The following is a 19,210-nucleotide window of genomic DNA, read 5'->3' as shown; positions in this document are numbered from 1 at the left end:
GACCTGCTGCGGGACAGTGTGTCATCATCTAATGCGAACTGGTCTCTTTCCTCACTTACTGTTTCTCTCTCTAGCATCATTGTTGTGTTGAATGTAACACCTGGGTGATGTGTTTGAGTGTGTGTGTGATTCAGTAAACTGTCCTTAAACGACCTCTTCACTCAGTGTGTTCAACCACATGGACAGACACATGCAATGCAAAGGGTTGTGTGGGTCAGCATATGCCAGCCGTGACCTAGTGCCGGACCTCCAGAGAATGAGCACAACATGAACAAGTGAACGTGTCTGAGCAATATCGTTTATTTATTTTCTTCCATGCACAGTGCAGTCTGTAAGAAGATAGACAGTAACTATGTAGAGTTGAAATTAAATAATAAGAATGAAGTTAAAGTGGAGAATGTCAGTTTTAGGATAAGCACGAGACAGGAGTGTAAGAATAAGTCAGGCACAGCTAAGATAACGAGGGCACCACCAAAAAAGGAACAAGAACACTACTGAGCTTTGAAATAGCAAATCAGGCAGATACAAGAACAGAGAGGCGGGTCGGCTAAAACTGGCAAGATTCTGGGACAAAGTGCTATGGCCAGATGCGATGGAGCTGAACCTGTATCAGCATGAAGACAGAAGAGAGAAGACAGAGGCTCCAGACCTCATGCACACCACCCACTCGGTGAAACGCCGTGGAACTGGCTCACATCTCTTTGACGTGCCTACTGACGAGAGTAGCTGAGTGAATTCTGAAGCATGAAGAAGTATTTAGCATGAAGAAGTATAATGCTTCACTTTGCAACTGGTCAATGACCCAAATAATGCTTCACTTTGCAACTGGTCAATGACCCAAATAATGCTTCACTTTGCAACTGGTCAATGACCCAAATAATGCTTCACTTTGCAAGCAGCAATTTTTATGGCCAGAGAATGTAATATTCTTGCCTGACCAACAGTCCAACCCAAATTTCTCTGAGCATGCAATTCCCACACCCAAGATGAAATTCAAGTGGAAGACAAACAGGAAGTGAAACTGTTTGCATCAATAGGGAGGATACCCAGCAGCTGCTACTATCTGGGGGTTGCGATCAAGCACTAAATTTGGATCTACTACGCATTTATGATTTGCTTTAAGATTATTCATTTGTTCACTTAATTATTGCCACATGAAATGAGTGAACTATGTTTAAAAACATTTTAGGTATAAATGCCTTTCTATTATCCCTGAGAGTCAGCACTCTAACCTTATAGCCAAGTTTAATTTCAAATGAGATGGAGAAGCTACAGTGTATATGATATGAATATTATTTGAAACCCAGTGGTTTAATTCATTCAAACAAATGATCAGAACCAGGAACATGACTGAATTCTCAGATCCAACCAGGTTTTAAAAAGGCATGGCCAATAGAAACACTTTTCATTACAGCCTTCTCTGAGTGAAAACATTTAACAATAAAATATTTAATTCTAAGAGTTTCATGTTGATCAAGATTAAGCCTGTTTATCTGATTCTGGGGTAGTCAATAAAGTAACAACAGGTGACCAGTAAATCCTTTGTATTCATTTACTCATTTAAGTACAATCTGTCCCGCACACACACAAAGCATTACAGGGTCCTAACAGGACATAATACCGAGGCTGTTTTGACATTATTCTCAGCTCGTAATGTGTCCTGAAAATGGACCTAAAAGGAGATGACGACAATGACTTTACTGGGGTCATGAGATGATTTCATCATGGGTGTTTTACCTCGAGATAAGTTAGAACATTTCAAGCAGCAGAAAGACCCAAAAGGTACCGAGCAGAATTATGACATCACAGAGAGGATGTGACAACAAGACAACAGAATCTTCTGCTCCTCTGCTAAACGAGTCCTTGTGGGACTGCGCTGATCACGTCTGGCTTCCCGTACAATAATAATGCACCAAGTGCATCTTGCAGCCCACATCCTTCAGAAGACAGAAAGCCTGACAGACAGACAACTGCCCTTATGATTCTGGTCTAATCACCATCATCAGGTCATACTTTCCATGCTATATGGGATGAAGTTCAGTCCAATGAGACTAAAGGAAAACAGGTTTTACTGGCTCCAGTTAAAGGACTGCCAGAGATTGCCCTGTGCTGAAACGCATACTGCCATGGTAGCTCAGTTAAGGTACTTGACTAGTAATCAGAAGTTTGTCGGTTCAAGGGCCCACCACTGTCAAGTTGCCACTGTTGCAAGACCCTTAACCCTCAATTGCTTTGGATAAAAGCATCAGCTAAATGCTGTAAACGTAAATGTGAATAAGGCATCTTTCTCAGGAAGAAGCGTACAGAAGCCTTGGATCTGCAGTAGACCCCCCCCCCCCCCCGTGCTTTGTTGAGTTCCTCCATGACCAAGACAGTGAGGCACAGCTGGTTTCATACCCACACAACTCCATCAGCAACTGCAGGCCCAGACCGCTTTACAGTCCTTACAGACCGCTTTACAGTCCTTACAGGCTGCTTTACAGTCGCTATCTGCTTTGGCTTTGGTGAGTTTAAAGCTTCCGGCCACTCGTCTCCCGTGCCCGCACCCCTGCCTCTTCAGCTGGACGGCCAACGCCGTGAAGATGGCATCCACCCGCTCCCCACCGCCGCCTCTGGCCGAGCAAAGGTGGAAGGGCATGCCGTGGACCTCGGCCAGGTGGCGAGCCTGCTCCATGACGGAGGCGGCCGTCACCGACGGCAAAAGGTCCACCTTGTTGCCGATGAGGACGCGGGGCGTGTCTGGGCCCAGCGAGTTCTGCCGGCACTCCTCCAGCCAGACGGGCAGGCTGCGGAAGGACGCCACGTCCGAGACATCGTAGACGAACACGGCGGCGTGTGCGTCGCGGTAGTAATGCTGCACCATGCTCTTCCGGAAGCGCTCCTGGCCTGCTGTGTCCCACAGCTGCACCTGTGAGGAAGGAACCGCATGAACGCGTTATCATCAGGAACCCGGACACTCACTGGGCACTTTACTAGGAACACCTGGCTAACTAGTGCATGTTATATGAGTAAAATTACAATCTTCCCTGGTCATCTCTGATCAGCCTGTGACCACACCACCATGGCTGAGTGGATATCACTTGAATGGCAGACTCAACATGGCACTGTTATGACAAGATAGACACATGCCGGTACAAGCTGAACAAATGTAGTGGTGTTGCTTTTACAGTGTGGACTGCTGGCGTGGTAGAGGCCTCCCACCCAAAAAAACATCCAGCTAATGTAGTTAGAAACTTTCCACTGACAAAAAACTAGAAGATGGCGCCCACGCTGAGGAGAGTAATATAGAATATAGAACATAATCTGTACAAATAATCATACGCAGAATGTGCATGCTCAACTGGAAGCGATATACGGCTCCCAATGCGCGTTATTTTATTGATATGCATCTCACTCGCTCTGCATCTCGTGACTAACGACAAACTCTAGTCCCAGGTTCCAGTCTCACTCCTGCTCGCTTCAGACCCGTTTCAAAATCCTCACAGGGTAAATGCACTGAAAGACTCGGTTTGGCACGCAAAACAGGTGATTCCTGCGCACAACGTTCGTCTGCGTGCAGGGTTTCGTTTCCTCTTTCCTGAGGACCAAAAACCCCTCAAACAATGTGTGATTCATGTGGAAGTACAGTGGAAATACCGAAAATAAAATGTTACCCAACAACACAGAAATGTCCGCAATGGTAGAAAACAAAGAGTAGAACCTGCCATTCAGGCACCGAACTGTTTATCCTAATAAACACTTATTTCAATTCATTACAATTATTTAGCATACAGAAACAATTCTTTTCATTAAATTGCAATTATTTAGCATACATAAACATGTATTTGCTTCGTTAAACGTCACGGCTACGAAATTCTTCCAAGTTGCACTCTTCGTTTTGAAATAAACCAGGTGAAACATGTTCGACTACTTTACCTTGATCTTCTCTCCGTCGATATCCAGAACCCTTTCTCGGAAGTCCACCCCGATGGTGGTCTGGGTTGCGCTGGGCCACTGGCCCGTGCAGAAGCAGTAGGTGAGGCTCGTCTTTCCCACGCCGGAGTCTCCTACCACGACTATTTTGAAGGTGCGAGAGTAGGAGAGCGAACCGGCGGAGTGCATCTCTCGGACCTGCGCTCCAGCTGCTGAAGTTACACTAAACCAGGATGGAAGTTGCTGACCAGCCGTGCAGGCGGTGTGGGGTATCCGCTCGTGCTCAGGTACTGAGAGGAGATGAGCGCTTGCGAGGCTGCAAGAGGAAACTGGTGCTGCTTACTCATCATATCCATGCTCGACTTCACGACCGCCTCTAAAACAGAGGTCTGACGTCCATTTGTCTCTATAAAACTAAATGTGATTTGTTGTGCTTTATACGTCACGTCGAAAGGGCTTTTTATACGCGTTACTACTTTATATTTTAGCAAATACTGGATCAACCGCGCTCCTCTCAGAGCATATGTAGGTCCATTAACGCCCTCTTGTGGCCACACCGAGACACGACGGCTAGGAAAAACGAAAGGCACATACTTTAGACATGGTCGATTTAAAACGTTTGAGACTTTATTAAAATGCTTTTTTGATATCCCTTCTGTGACAAGAGCACAAAATACGCACAGCTGAAATGTGACACGCCAAACTATGCGCTCGGGCCCCGCGCGGTGCCGTTTCTGCAGCACGCGGAGATCCTTCTTCGTCTGTCACGGCAATATGAAGTTGAAATGTTCAAAATCGTAAAACGGGGTTTGCGTAATTTCTCTTAAAATGGTAAACTGGCGTTTTTTTCTCCTAATAGATTAAGGGGAGAGCCCCATTACCCGCAAAAGTGAAGCATAGTTAAAGATCAGTTGTCCGTTCAGATCGAGCGCATAATTTGGCGTCTTGCATGTCAGCTGTGCACATTTGTACCGGTTCCGTTCAGACGGACCCCTCACATCTTCACCACTGTGCATGCGTAAGCCGGTGGAGCAGTTAGAATAAGCTTTGTGCCTAGTCCATTATATTATCCTTCTAAATCTCATAGAAATACAAATATTTGTTATAAATCTATATAGTAAATCTTGGATATCTAATAAGTACTTATCTAAAAACGTTGTTCATGAGGAAGTCCATTTCTGAATGTTTCAGTGGACTTCCCCACTGTAAGAGCCGGTGGGCTAGGGCAGCAGGCTATATAAACTACAAGGTACCAAATGTACGTGTTTTCATTCATTGATATATTTTTTTTATTACAAAAAAAAAAATCCATATCATACAACAAACTCATTATTTCACACTGTAACCGGATTGGGGGCAAAAGAGTGAAGGAGAGTGGTGACAGAGAAAAAGAGAGAGAGAGGGAGAGATTTACCTGAAACGTTCACTACAGGTGTGGTTACGCTCCATCACAAGTGCTGTTCTAAAGGCTTCACACCAGTGAGGGCAGGGAGTGCTGAGCACACTGGGTGACGAGAGCCAAATTTTAACCCAAAGACAAGTTGACAAATTAGAAGGACAGTGTTAAGGACAGAATCCGCCGACCCGCTTCCGAGCAACCTCCCAGTGTTTCCGCCCTTCCATCATGCCCCACTCTCGACCTCGCCGCATTCCGTTACGCCCCGGTTTACAACACACTACTCGGTGCAGTTTTACACCGATACAAACCAGAAACGTCGTGCTCCAAACACTCCAGAACTGATTTTAAGCCATTTTTATTTTTTTCATATAAATTATTCTTTAAAACGGGTGGGTGGGTGGATGGACCAGCTTGGTTGTCGACTATGGGATTCCTGATCCTCTGCAGTTCCCTTTCTTCAGACACTTCAGAAGAGGATGTTTGTGTTGTGTCTATATTTCAGTTAGAGAGTAGTCATCAGCAAGGTTAAAAAAGTAAAATGGCCTCTTTTTTTTTTTTTTTTCCTCTCGTTACCCCCCCCACCTCTCTTCTTCCTGTTCCTCCTCCTCTTGCTCTCTGCAGACGCAGTCACCCGGTCACGATGTCAATGGGGTGGAGAAAACGCCAGAGTTCAGCTCGGAAACTTGTCAATGGCAACGGTCTCAGGCATCTTTCATGGCAGTGTTGCCACGCCTCCAGTTCCGACCCCTCCTCCCTCAGCCCCGCCCTCTCTCAAGGTGTTCACATGTCATTGGCTAGCTCCTCCGTTTCTGTGGAGATGTCACCGTTAACCGCGATCTTCGTGTTCTCCTCGTAGCCGGGTGGCATGAAGGCTAGCGTGTAGGGATAGATTTTGTGACACTCCGCCCGGTAGGACTCAGCCACTTCCGTGGCATTTCCTAGGCTACCGTCGCGCAGACTCGCCAACACCTCTGTGCAAATCTGAGCAGGAAGAGAGAAGCATCCTGGGATTACTTTGCTGGTTAATTGCTGAGCATTTTAGTGGACTGCATCACAACAAGAAACAAACAGTTTCTTTAAACACGTATGCATGAGTGACTAAGTGCAGCATTTTCGACTATTTCTGCAAACATTTACCGCTGGGCATCCCCTGAACTATGCCACCATGATCACAACCACGCCCAGCAATCATTCCCCATTAGACAAAGGATGTCAGAACAGGGTCACCTGATAAATAAACAGCACGTTTCTCCAGGTTTCTGGGTGAGAATCTACTAAGGGTGAGGTATTACTGTATTACTGACATTCAAATCAGTTATTCTACCATCGCACCAGATTCATGGGCTAGGAACACAGCAGAGCAGATTACATACAGAACACTCATGTGTTCAGTGAAAACGGCAGGATTTTTCTGGACACCCTGTTAAGAATCAGCTACTTTAGTTAAAAGGTTTCCTGAAGGAACAGCAGCTCGTGGTGGTTCCAGTAATGGATTATTCCTCATACCTGAATGCTTCTGTTATTAAGTGACTCGTCCAGTGCTGTGGCGAGGTCCACCGCCACCTTCTCTGTTGACGGATCCAGGTAGAACATACTTTTGGCAGCTTTAGGGAAAGATTGAGGAGTTACACAAGCTTGGGTAAGTCTCACATTAATTGAAGTGTACATATCACTGTGTGTGTGTGTGTGTGTGTGTGTGCGTACCTGCTAATCGATGAGGGATGGAGTCGGAGTGCTTGCTAAGGAAGGTCTGGTTGAAGCTCTTCACATTGCGGTCACCAAACAACCGAGATATCTCCTGCTTCAGGACCGTGAGGACCGGTTCCGCCAGGTCTTTAGCTTCCGACACTGCCAGCAAGAGACCAGATCAGCCACCAGCCAGCGAGGAAGCGCTCATCCACAACACAGCCTCCACACCAACTCGGCCCGTCTGAGGACGTCCAGCCAGAGGGTGCTGGAGACAACAGAGGGGTTCTCACCTCTTTTGAAGAAGCACACGAGACACTGGTGAAGGCGCGGGTGATCCAGGTCTATGGCGGAGGCTCTCTTCACCGACTGCAACATTAACAAGAACTTCTCTGGAAGACAAGACAGAGCTTTTAATACCACGTCTAGACACGAAGCCCTCCAGGCTGGCATGACAGTGTGTAGTTACGGATCTGTAGCAAGACAGTCCTGTTGAAATGTTTTTTTTCTCTCCACCTTTTCTGAAGTAGATCTCGAAGGCCAGGAGATGAGTTTCTATCTTATTCTTCACCAGATTTTTTAAAGGAATCAGGAACTTTACGGCCTCATCCAAGGGGTTCTCTACCTAGACACGGAGACGAACGCAAAGGGAGGGAGGGGTATTCGGTTTACAGCAGTCTTCTCGGCTGACTGCTATACTGGCTTTAGAAGAGTACACACACACACACACACACACACACACACACACACACACACACACACCTTGGCCAGTTTCTCTGGTATGAGCTCCTCTTTGGGTCCCCCAATTTCCTCGTCATCGTCCTCTTTCTTTTTCTTCTGGTTCTTGAGCAGTTTCTCTTTCTCGGCATTCTTCTTCTCCTCCTCCAGCTGAGCTTTCTTCTGGGCCCGTCGCTGCTTGTTCCGCAGCTTCTTTAGTTCTTTGTCCGTCAGGTTCCCTGTGGGAACGTGCCCCCACGTGTTAATGTTCAGTTTAAAGCCTGCCCACTCTGCAAAACGCTTGTCTGAATCCTTCCGGAGGAAACTGTGTGTGTGTGTACGCGCGCATTACCGATGTCAGCTTGGAGCTCCTTGCTGTCGTCGATGAGCGGGTTGTCATGCAGGTTGAGGTAGATTTGGATGGCGGTGCTGGCAGCTTTGTAGTAGAAGGGGTGCATGCGCAACACGTCCTCCAGCTTGAGCAGGTCCACGTAGGAGCGCAGCGTCATCTTCCGCATGCAGTAGGTATGGAAGTCAAACTGATCGTCCGTTATCTCCACAAAGTGCTACGGCAGAAAGGAGCAACGTTCAGCCGGCACAATCTCACGACAGACGTACCGTAACCAGGACAAGTCCGTAGGAGAACTTACCCTCTCGATCTCGTGACATTTCTTGAGTGCGTCGCCATATTTCTTCATGGATTTAAAGGCGAGCGCACACTCAGTCTGGAACCACATACACTGCATCTCATTCAGGTTCTCCACTGCAGACGCCCCTTCCTGGAGCAGAGAGAGGAGGAAGAGGGGAGTGAATACATACACACACGCACGCATGCAGGCACACATGCATACGCACAAACTCACCCGTGTGAACTTGGAGCACATCTCTTCAGCCTCTTTGAGCAGGCCTGCTTTGAGCAGGTACTTTGCACACTTGGAGTTGATGAAGCGGTCAGCAGTGTCCAGAGCCTGGGCCTCATCCATCCATCGCGCCGCCTCCCGGATGTTCCCAGCATGCTGTGGGCAAGCAAGACATTACAGGTTTCTATGCTACACTGTCTGTGGCTGAAGAGCATGACTTTACACAACAGTCTCCTCACAAGACATCTGGAGCCAACCAGTCCATTCCTCACACGAGCACTCAAACACATTTCCTCAAACCATTTGTGACGCGTCAGCCACGCTCAGCAGGTTTGCATTACGATGGGCAGGGTAGTTAAATCAGGCTTCGTTTTGCAAAGTGTTACTCTGCTGGTTCAAATTTCTGCTTCAACTCGTCTCGAGCTCGTAATGGACAAGTCTCTGTTTTCCCTCCCAGACCTAAGAGGAGGTGGGTAGGAACGAGTCTGCCTTACGGGATGTGTGCCTGCACCAGAGAACCGCAACCCTGCACCACCACCATCACGGAAGCAGTCAAACGGTACAGAAAACGAGTGTTTGTGTGTACCTTATATATCTTAGCTTTGACTAAAAAGAGCTCGATCAGAGTGGGCGTGCTTTCGATGGCGGCGTTGATGTACTCCAGAGCCAGCGTCTGCTGGCCCACCTGGTCGTAGTGCTGCGCCAGGAAGTATTGCACCCACAGTAACGTGGTGGGCGGCTCCTCCTTCCCGTCATCTGTGAGTGAAGGGCGAAGCAGCCAATCAGACAACATTAAGCACAACACAGGAAGCATGTCCAACCAGGTACGGAATTCGAAGTGGCAGCACATAGAAAGGGACCCACAGCGGACACACTTACCGATTGGGTTAAACATTCGGCAGCTATTTAAAGACGTTTCAAAACCTACTACTAACTCTTCAATTATTGCCACCTGCGAATAAAAAGAAGGAAAGATAACTCGCACAACGGTTCCTTTCACTCCTACAGCGTCTAAGAGGGTCTCTTTCCGGAAGCTTCTGCGCTAAGGAATGGCCTGTGTGTGAGAAAGATGGAATCCTCACCTTGTCCTTGTCTTGGTAGAGAGGCTTAAGTGTAGTGAAGACTGGCGGGCAACCTTTACTGAAGTTCATCCTCAGGTACTTATCCAGACACTCGCGGAACCGCTCACCTAAAACCAGAGATGATTTCTGTGACGCATTCTCGGCTGCCGGCAGAATCCTGGGCACCGTGTGGCAGACAAGACTAAAACAAGCACACAAAAACGACTGATGGGTTAAGGTGGAGCTCCATACCAGACAGGAAGTTCAGCGGTAGCCTTCGAGGCACCAGGCCTTTAGGGTATTTCAGCCAGGCCTCCTCATAGATCTTCAGCCGCTCTTCTGTAGTAGCTGCATGTACACAGACACACACACACACACACACACACACAGGCTGTAGGTTTCCAGTACTTGGCATGCATGTCATTTCTTACTTTCACAGAAGGGCAAATACCAGGCTTGAGGGCTTTCTCCAGACCGTGGTAGTAGGACCAGTTCTCTGGGTTTCTCTCCTGCAGTCTCCTGTACACATCCGCTGCCTCTTCAGAGCGGCCCAGACTGAGCAGGAGGTCTCCTACACACACACACACACACACACACACACACACACACACACACACTCTTCAGGTGCGTGCACACATACGCTCTTTCCTTGTAAGGGTATCATTTCAGAGCCAGTGGAATCAGTGAAGACAAAGAGCCAGCAGGCCAAGCAGAACAGCTGACTGCCGCAGTCTGGGGGTCATTGGGGTCAAAGGCATGAGGGGGGCTTCCACAACTGAACAGGCCTTATTTATCTGCAGTCCAACGAGACCAGGACCTGGCACAGACATTACTGAGAGGTGCCAGCTCACCCAGCTTGGGCCAGCCCCTACAGCACTTAACACCCCCCCCCCACACACACACACACACTTGTGGGAGTACCTCTGGTTTCTTCCACAGCCAGCTTGTCACAGATCTGTTTCTCATAGGTGGTGAGGTGCTCCAAGGCCTCTCGGAGAAGACCAGCCTCTCTCAACACCTGGTTCTGATACAGCAGGAGCTCACTGTACTCATAATCCACCTTATCAGGGGATGTCTGACACACACACACACACACACACACACACACACACACAGCGCAAGAAAGATAGAGTTAGCCCATCTACTTGTGACAAATGTCACTGTGAAAACATTTGGTCAAATTCTTTTCATTATCAGAACTTTTGAAAGCAAGGCACCAGAGGACCTCTCTTCAAAAAGGGGAACACAGCAAAGCAACTACATGAGCCAGAAAACGACCAATCAACGCAAAGCTCCTTCTGAATGACAATCCAGTATTCAGTGCTAGTATGTGCTACCCAATAGCCTCCGCCGAGGAACGCTGAGACAGGAAGTGGGAGCACTATTGGCAGGGCAGCAGGGCTGGGCTGCCGAGCAACCTACCATGGCCACGAGCAGGTTACAGAACACGCCTAACACATTCTACCACACCCTCTACCTCTATCACCATCAGCCAGCCCTTCTGGCGCCCACCCAAACCCACTTGCTCCCTCACCCTCAGAAGCAGATAACTGATGCAATTCTGCAATCCTACAGGCTCATGCACATCTGCTCCTCGCTCCGCCTCCTGCATGTGACGCACACGACGCCCCCTACTGCATGCGACTACCTGCTGCGTTTTCCGGAACTCTTCAATAATCTTGGCTGCCATCTCGTAGTCCTCCAGCAAATGGTACGCGATGGCATAGCCAATCCACGATGCCCGCTGGGCAGGCCGCAACTGTAGCAGCTGGTACCGGGTCTCCTGTTCACACACACACACACACACACACACACACACACACACACACACACACACACACACACACGCACACACGCACACACGCACGCACGCACGCACGCACGTTGAGAAAAGGTCTGCCTTTGCCATTCCTAATTACAACAGCACAGCAAAACAGGACACATATAATATTCAAAATATGTGTACAAAGTAATGCTTTACAGTAAATGGATTATGTTTAGCCATTTAGCTGGAGCTGTTCTCCAAAAACAACTTGGATTATCTGAAATTAGGATAGGGCCCTTAAGATTTCACACCCACACGATCTGCCTCTCTACGGCCTCCTGCCGTAAGGAGGATCGGCTGTGACGAGGTGCGTCCGGCCTGCCGGCCGGCCTGCTTACCCGATAGCCCTCCAGGTCCCGCATTTGGATCTGCAGCAGGGACAGGTCACGCAGGATCTGCAGGTTGTCTCTGTCCCACTTCAGTGCATTCCTGTAGCACTTGATGGCCTCGTCATACTTCTTGTCCGAGCGCTGCAGCAGCCCATAAACGTGCCAGCCTGCACAGGGTCGGGTTAAGGTGGAGTAACACCACCACCCCCTCCAACATCGGACCACCCCCGAGCTTTACAAAAACTCCCCACAGCTCATTACGAACGCCTGTCTGAACACAGCTAAAATTAGAATTGTTGGGGGGGGGGGGGGGAAATGAGAAACGAGGAAAAGTAAGAGATGTACTTTTCCTCTCGTGAGCAGGGGACGCGTTACAGGACGAGTATGGGATCTATGATGGCATACTGTTGTGTGTGTGTGTGTGTGTGTGTGTGTGTGTGTGGTGTGAGTGAGATATCAGCTGGTGGTGTCAGTACAGCTCAGACAGACACAGGACAGGAATCTTGGCCAAGTTCCATCAGCAGTAGCATCAGAGACAGGCATAACACACACACACACACCCTCCCTCCCTCCCTCATTTACACATGAAGATGGTGTGTGAGGGGTAAGGATACAGACGTGGCTCTTCAGGTCATTGCGGAGACCCCTGCGGACGAGCTCGTACGCCTCTTCCTTCTTCCCCAGGCAGTTGAGTGTGAGCCCTTTCATCGCCAGTGTCTCTGCAGAGGTCACATGGGGTCACACACCAGAACACCACACAATCCAGTTAACCAATGAGGAAAATTTCTGAGTTCATTCTTACAACTAAAGGAAAGATCCTGTTTAAGTTAATAAGAATAAAAATGTGCTATTCATTAGAAGAATATTCAAGTTTATCCAGTGCATACTGAGGGGTTCTCAAAATAAAAATAACCTATTCTGTTTACAGTAACGCTCGTCAGAATCAACTTTAGGTCTCTTTGATGGCTCCCAGTACAAATGTAGTACTTCTTGAATGTATCAAAATAAGCCCAGTGGGCAAACTTCAGCATTTTCTCACTCTTCCTGTAGATTCTTATCAAGGAAAGAAGCAAGATCACTGAAACATGTGGTCATGAAAGGGAACTAAAGGGAGCAGTTACACGTGAGACATCAGAAGTCGCAGAACACTTCTGTTAAGTATACGCACTCTGAAACAAGCCAACCCTGCCACTCTATGCCTGTACACTAGCTCACAACTGGACGAGCTAAAGGCATTTCAGAAACATCTAACAGCGCTTTTCAAAACGATCTGGAGGACAACCAGAGAGCTCTGCATGCTGAAATCTATCTGGGTGGCAACGCTGCCAAGAAGAAAAGATCAGGTCACAGTTATTCACAGAAAATCTAATATCGTTACTATATAAAGTGAGCAAACCAACTCTAAGGATCCATCAGCAAAAATGTTCAGGAAGCAGTCACAGGCAAATGGACCAAAAGCCAGTTAGTTTACTAAAAGCAAGGAAACCTCTGCTACATCAGACGTCTTTGACAACTCAAGTAACAGGGCAATATAATACAGAGTGCGCATTACATCATTAAAAACATCATGTAGTTGTAACAGCTCTAAAATCAGCCTTACATGAAGGTGACTCCATTAATCATCACAAACTATGAACCACTCCATTAATATGGCCACGCAGGCGTAGGACGGTGAAGCTACTATATTTGCACAGTCTGCAATGTTTACGTCACAGGGCACTTGAACACACTCTCAGTGAAGGACAAACCTCACGTCTTACCTCCATGCTCACAGAACTTGGGGTTGGACAATATCTGCTTGCAGAATTTCAGCCCATTTCTGTACTGTTTGTGCTCATAGCATCTCTAAAAATAAGGAAATTAAGGGTTAATAGACTAACAAATATTTTCTGATATACAGACTTTAATGAAATTGCTTTTTAGCTTTAAACAAAACAAAAATTAAATTTAGAAGGAAAAAGCACATAATGAATGAACTTTGTAAATTACATCAGTATACATACAATATACATGTACATTCATGGAATAATTTATAAAATACATAATAAAGCTCAGATATTCATGGGTCAAAACATCTTACTATGGCACATACAAGTGACCACAAAACACTGTTTATTTTCTGCTTCATCTGGTGGCTACAAACTGGCTTTCAATGTCCAACGCAACACCGGGGACACTAAGAATAATTATTTCCGTACTCATAATAAATACACCCTAACAAAGTATGTAAGCCATTTAATTTAATTCTCTGTGGCCTCAAGAAAGCACACAACTATGACGAAAAGAATATTTTATAGAATATATATATATATATATATATATACACACACACACACACACATACATGCATACATATATATATAAATAATTTTATACTGCCTTTAAGAATGAATGAAAAATATATTTTATACACACACACACACACACACACATACATATATACATATATATATATATATATATATATATATATATATATATATATATATATATAAATTATTTATTATCACTTATTTAAGGTTCACCTAAGTGCATGTTTCAACAAGCCACCTCTTAAGAGCATCACCTGAAGTGCATGTCCCAATATGTACCGCAACACTGGGCCAATTATATTACACAACTTCACCGAGCTCTAGAGCGAAGGTGCCTGACAACTTTAGCATACCACACAGAGATGAGACAGAACCAACCATCAGTGTTTACACCTTTATTTACTAACCAGCCTCCAGATGGATAGAAATGAACAGAGGGAAATGTTATAAAGTTAGAAATGAATAAAGCGAAGCACTTTCACAATTTATGAAAAATTATGATCATAAAAGGTTTGCTTCTAAATTCATCAAATAAAAAAATAGACTAACAAATCTGACAATACGCTTACAATGCATTATAGCATCTGTTAGTGTATAATTAAGGGATTATAGCAGGATTATAAGTGATTTTTGTAGTTCAGGTATTGCAATTTGATGGGGAAAATAGTATAGATTATATCTTTTAATGGTTTAAACTATTGATTCACAATTCACCTAGGGATCAATAAAGACTGATCAATGCTTAATCGATTGACCCAGCTATAAAAACTCTACTGCTCCTTGCCCATAAAATTCTCTCACAACTTTTCATACTATGCAGAACTTGGTGCTTTTTTTAACTAGTAGAAATGTGGGGTTATTCACAATCTAGATGCTACAGACCAGGAAATATGTAAAAGACATGTAGCCCGTTAACTTCTGGTACTTTAAACAAGTAGTGAAAAAGATCATCTTTGAGTCCTGGCTACATAACCTTTTGTAGTATTTCAATAAACAATTCTTATACCAAAGCACGCGAATATACGCAATGCTCAGTGAAACCGTCGTGTTGTCTTTCTTCTACTGTTATGTTATGAATGCACAATTACAAATAAACTTTAACCTTCACATTCTCACCTTTCTGATTTAAATGTTTACCCGAGGTAGCTGTTAAATTGGTTAAAGCCAACACAGCTGGCCGTTTCTCCATTTATATAAAAAGCATTTTTCCCCCTCACTACAAAATATAAATATCGGCTAACAGACGAAAGTGGCATCAAACTCGCCGATTACACTGAGGTCCTAGCCTAAAGCTAGCGGGGTTAGCTAGCTCAGCCCTTCAATAACAGCTACGCCACAACACTTGAGACGCAGCTGGCAAACGTTTGTGCTAAATGTTACTTTACATTAAAAACACACCAGTGTGACACGAAATCGGTGACTAAAACCAAATTACAGCCTACAAACTAGCTATGTAGCTCTTAACAACCCAGCCGTGGCTAGGCATGCTAGCTAACCTTCACCACAGCACTGACAGGCACTTCAGCAAAAACTCATAAATGCAGTCATGGCTAAATGTTAAAAAGGAGAATACAACGTGCCCCTACAGGTGAAAGTTACTAACCTACTTCATCTTCCCAGCCGCTTAAAAAAATTAAAATTAAAAAGTCAGATAGGTTAGCTAACAAGCTACCTAGTTGCCCAAAGCTAAGTAACATGACCTGGTGTGGTGACTCAGGCCACCCTGACGAAACTTTAATCGACGAATAGTGGTGAAAAGGTTACGTTGAGATTGTGTGTGCAACATATACATTATATTATATATTATATATATATATATATATACACACACACACACACACACACACACACACACACACACACACACACACACATAACCAACTAAATTAATTTCTCTTTATAAGCAGAAGTAGCCAACGCTAGTAAGTTAAACGCCTCACTTCGGCTTGCATGCTAAGCTAGCTGGTAACGCGCTAGCTAAGATAAACTAAGCTAAGCTAACCTCCATTTGACAGCCACCGCGTCCATGCAGGAGTGTTTATCACCCTGACTCCACCAGCAAGGCTGACTCCACCGAGCCCGCAGCCCGGGGCCGTGAACCGGGAGGCCGTGTGAGCACCGCGCCGGTACCAGCGCGTATCGGTCGGCTCACCAGGATCCTTTTGAAGAGAGCGTTTTCTTTAGGCGGCAGGGTGACCGTCGGCATCGTTCAGGATGGCTAAACCGTGTCTCCTCGGGGTCCAAGCACATGTGAAACGAGCGTGGGCGAGTGGCCGCGTCTCCCCGATCGTGCCCCTTGTTCCTCGGATCCTCGATTGCTCCCCTTTTCGGACTCCCTCCACCCTCACGTGGTGACAGAAAAGCCCCTTCTATCCCAAAATGGCCGACGCACTTCTCCTCCGGGTCATGTTGCCAGTTGACAGCTCCGTTTGCGGCAGTTGCATCCTACGGCCGGCAGGCGGCGGTAAGCAAGTACATGCGATCAAGCGTCCATCACGTCTACCAAACAAACGAGGTTATTGCTGGTTACCATATTCCGTCTGCACAATATTTTTGGTGCACCTTCATAGTACTGACATGATGCTGAGGTTTACATCTACCATCTTTGCCAACTGTGCCTTCTTTCCTTTGTAGTTCATATGCTGTATTATAATAGAAATAATCCTCAATATGCTGGAAGGTGGATGTTCAGAACCTGTTTAGTTTGCAGCAGTATTGTCTTCGCTCCTGTGCTCACAGAGCTGTGTTAATAAGGCTTTGAATCCAGAGGAGTCATTTTATTAAGGAACTACTTTCAATTATTCTCCCCCCAGAGAAATTCAGTGTTCAGACCGTCAGCCACTGAGCAAGATGAGATCAGAAAAAAAAATTCCATGATGGTCTGTAGGCTCACCTACTTGACAACAAAATGTAATGGACATTCAGTGAAAGTATTAAACTTACACATTAATGATAACTCATAGGCCATAAGGCTTAATTGTCATTAAGGGTAGTGTCAGTGGGGCTTGAAGTGGCAACCTTCTGATTACTAGTCAAGTACCTTAACCACTGAGCCACCCTTACCACTAATATTAAGCAACCTGCCTGAGAAACAGTGGATATTATGGATATTAGACTAGTACATTAGGGAACACCATTTTATATACTTCTCCCTATCGAGGAAGCAGCTGGGAGAAGTGTTTTTACTGTGCAGTGGTGTCAAGGCTATGGTGCCATCTGTTTTTACATCACTGAAAACCATGACTCACATGAAACCAAATGAGAAACTGAACTGTTTGTTCCAAACTTGGATACCACATGAATATGACTTGAGCAATATCAAACTCTTCTCTTATTTGAAAGCACATAGATATGGACACTGAGAAATATCACTATCAGTGTTTTTATAAAAAGTTGTGAACACTGGAATTATCTGGATTTTTCCCAAATGGAAGAGATTCAGCAGTAATGCTGCTCTCCCTCGGCGTGGACATTCAGTGCAAGAGACATGTGATGGAGCCCACGTGTAACAGCTGGGAAGCTGCACACATCTCTTCTGCTTGATACTCTCTCTGTCTGTCTCTGTGTGTGTGTGTGTGTGAGAGAGAGAGAGTGTGTATCTCTGTATGAGAGTGTGTAAGAGAGAGAGAGAGAGAGAGAGAGAGAGAGAGAGAGAGAGAGAGAGAGAGAGAGAGAGTGTGTATCTGTGTGTAAGAGTGTGTGTGTAAGAGACAGAGAGAAGAGTGAGTGAGTGAGTGAGTGAGTGTGTGTGTGTGTATTTTCATTAGAAAGCACAGAATAGGAGCAGTGGTATTAGTGGAAGACTTGGAGTTCAAACATCTGCCCCTCTCCAAAAAAAGAGAAAAACGAAATGGGACAAAAAACATTTCATTGTGGTTAAGTACAACCTGCACTACTTGGAGCACTACTGGAACAATATTCTCTGCATAAATTAGATAAAAGCTTTGGCAGTCAGATAAAAGATGGATGTTTGGAAAGAAAAAAAACAGTGCATACTTACAGCAAACCACTGAAGGAAAGAGGAAATTCAAGTGGGGGCAGAATTCTTCCACAAAATGTCAGTCTTTGATCGACTTATGATGTTGGGTCATGACACAACAATGGACCTCATGCAAGAATCACTCATTTACATTTATCAGACGCTTTTATCCAAAGCAACTTACAATTATGACTGAGTACAACTTCAGCAATTGAGGGTTGCTCAGGGGGCCAACAGTGGCAACTTGGCAGTGGTGGGGCTTGAACCAGCAACCTTCTGATTACTAGTCAAGTACCTTTACCACTGTCTCATAAAAACAGCTCCCACTCATGAACTTCCACTATGAGCTACCACTCATAAAAACAGTTTAGTTCTTCAACTAATTCAGACCTCAAAAGCAAGGAATGAAGAGCTTTTCATAGTGTGCTTGTTCTATTTGACAGCATTTGACTTCCCTTTATATTCTCATATGGAAATCTAATGAAAATTCTGCTAGGACCCGACCTGCTGTGATATGCAAATGGTCACACACCCTGCTGAATTTAGTCACAAATTAGCCTATAATTAAAATTCAGTCCAGAATGTTAATATCGTCAGTGACTATTTGGAAGTATTCAACAAAAAGGGTTTAGCATCTAACCCAAATCTGTTTGAAGATAAGATAACTGAAGGAAATTGCAGCATCACAGTAGCATACACATTGCACAAGAACAAACAAACTATGTCATGGAAAAGTAAAGGCAAATTACAAGAGAGAGATGCGTCTTTATATGAAGTACCTACATGGCAGCATCAGCGTATTTTGTACTAATACAGTATGAGGACTGTCAGACGATCATTACCAAAAACATCAGTGATCGCTGTCTAAAGCACTCAATCTGAAGTGTAAAATAAAAGTGAAGGTGTCATACATAATGGAGCACAATGTATATCAGTGTGTATTCATATACTGTAAACATATCAGTGTGTATTCATATACTGTAAACATGCATCTGTATAGTGCAATTTAACAGTTCAGATCAGATGTGTCCCTGCAGAAAGGAGACTTGCTGTATAGTTGTTACTGCAGTGTGCCTTCTTTACCACACTTCTGCTATTTCAGCCCATGGGAGGTCCTCAATTATGCATAC

At 45.3% G+C, this 19,210-nt stretch overlaps 2 protein-coding genes across 3 annotated transcripts; both read right to left on the bottom strand.

Moving 5' to 3' along the window:
* Positions 1-282: 282 nt before the first annotated feature.
* On the bottom strand, positions 283-5,495 carry rab33bb (RAB33B, member RAS oncogene family b). Its single transcript, XM_027027464.3, has 2 exons — positions 3,916-5,495; positions 283-2,908 (listed from the first exon to the last, which is right to left on the bottom strand). Exons 1-2 carry the CDS (start codon positions 4,099-4,101, stop codon positions 2,411-2,413), a joined length of 684 nt encoding a protein of 227 aa, XP_026883265.3. The 5' UTR covers positions 4,102-5,495; the 3' UTR covers positions 283-2,410.
* A 155-nt stretch (positions 5,496-5,650) lies between these two features.
* On the bottom strand, positions 5,651-16,492 carry naa15b (N-alpha-acetyltransferase 15, NatA auxiliary subunit b). 2 transcript variants are annotated; one of them, XM_027027463.3, is made up of 20 exons: positions 16,254-16,490; positions 13,550-13,634; positions 12,404-12,508; positions 11,799-11,956; positions 11,284-11,418; positions 10,557-10,710; positions 10,087-10,206; positions 9,888-9,983; positions 9,657-9,763; positions 9,454-9,526; positions 9,161-9,330; positions 8,578-8,730; positions 8,365-8,493; positions 8,067-8,280; positions 7,760-7,953; positions 7,514-7,622; positions 7,291-7,389; positions 7,016-7,159; positions 6,818-6,915; positions 5,651-6,292 (listed from the first exon to the last, which is right to left on the bottom strand). In XM_027027463.3, the coding sequence occupies exons 1-20, from the start codon at positions 16,305-16,307 to the stop codon at positions 6,092-6,094; spliced, it is 2,598 nt and encodes an 865-aa protein (XP_026883264.2). In that variant the 5' UTR covers positions 16,308-16,490; the 3' UTR covers positions 5,651-6,091. The 2 variants fall into 2 exon arrangements, with proteins under 2 accessions (XP_026883264.2, XP_081580568.1); XM_081724442.1 differs by lacking the exons at positions 5,651-6,292; positions 6,818-6,915; positions 7,016-7,159; ... (4 more) ...; positions 8,365-8,493; positions 9,454-9,526 and having other exon boundaries at positions 8,593-8,730; positions 16,254-16,492.
* Between the last annotated feature and the right edge of the window lie 2,718 nt (positions 16,493-19,210).

The sequence above is a fragment of the Electrophorus electricus genome, chromosome 12 (assembly GCF_041902795.1).
Source record: "Electrophorus electricus isolate QZ-2024a chromosome 12, ASM4190279v1, whole genome shotgun sequence".
NCBI lineage: Eukaryota > Metazoa > Chordata > Actinopteri > Gymnotiformes > Gymnotidae > Electrophorus > Electrophorus electricus.
The sequence above is the reverse complement of the archived record's forward strand: the minus strand, read 5'-3'. Positions and strand labels throughout refer to the sequence as shown.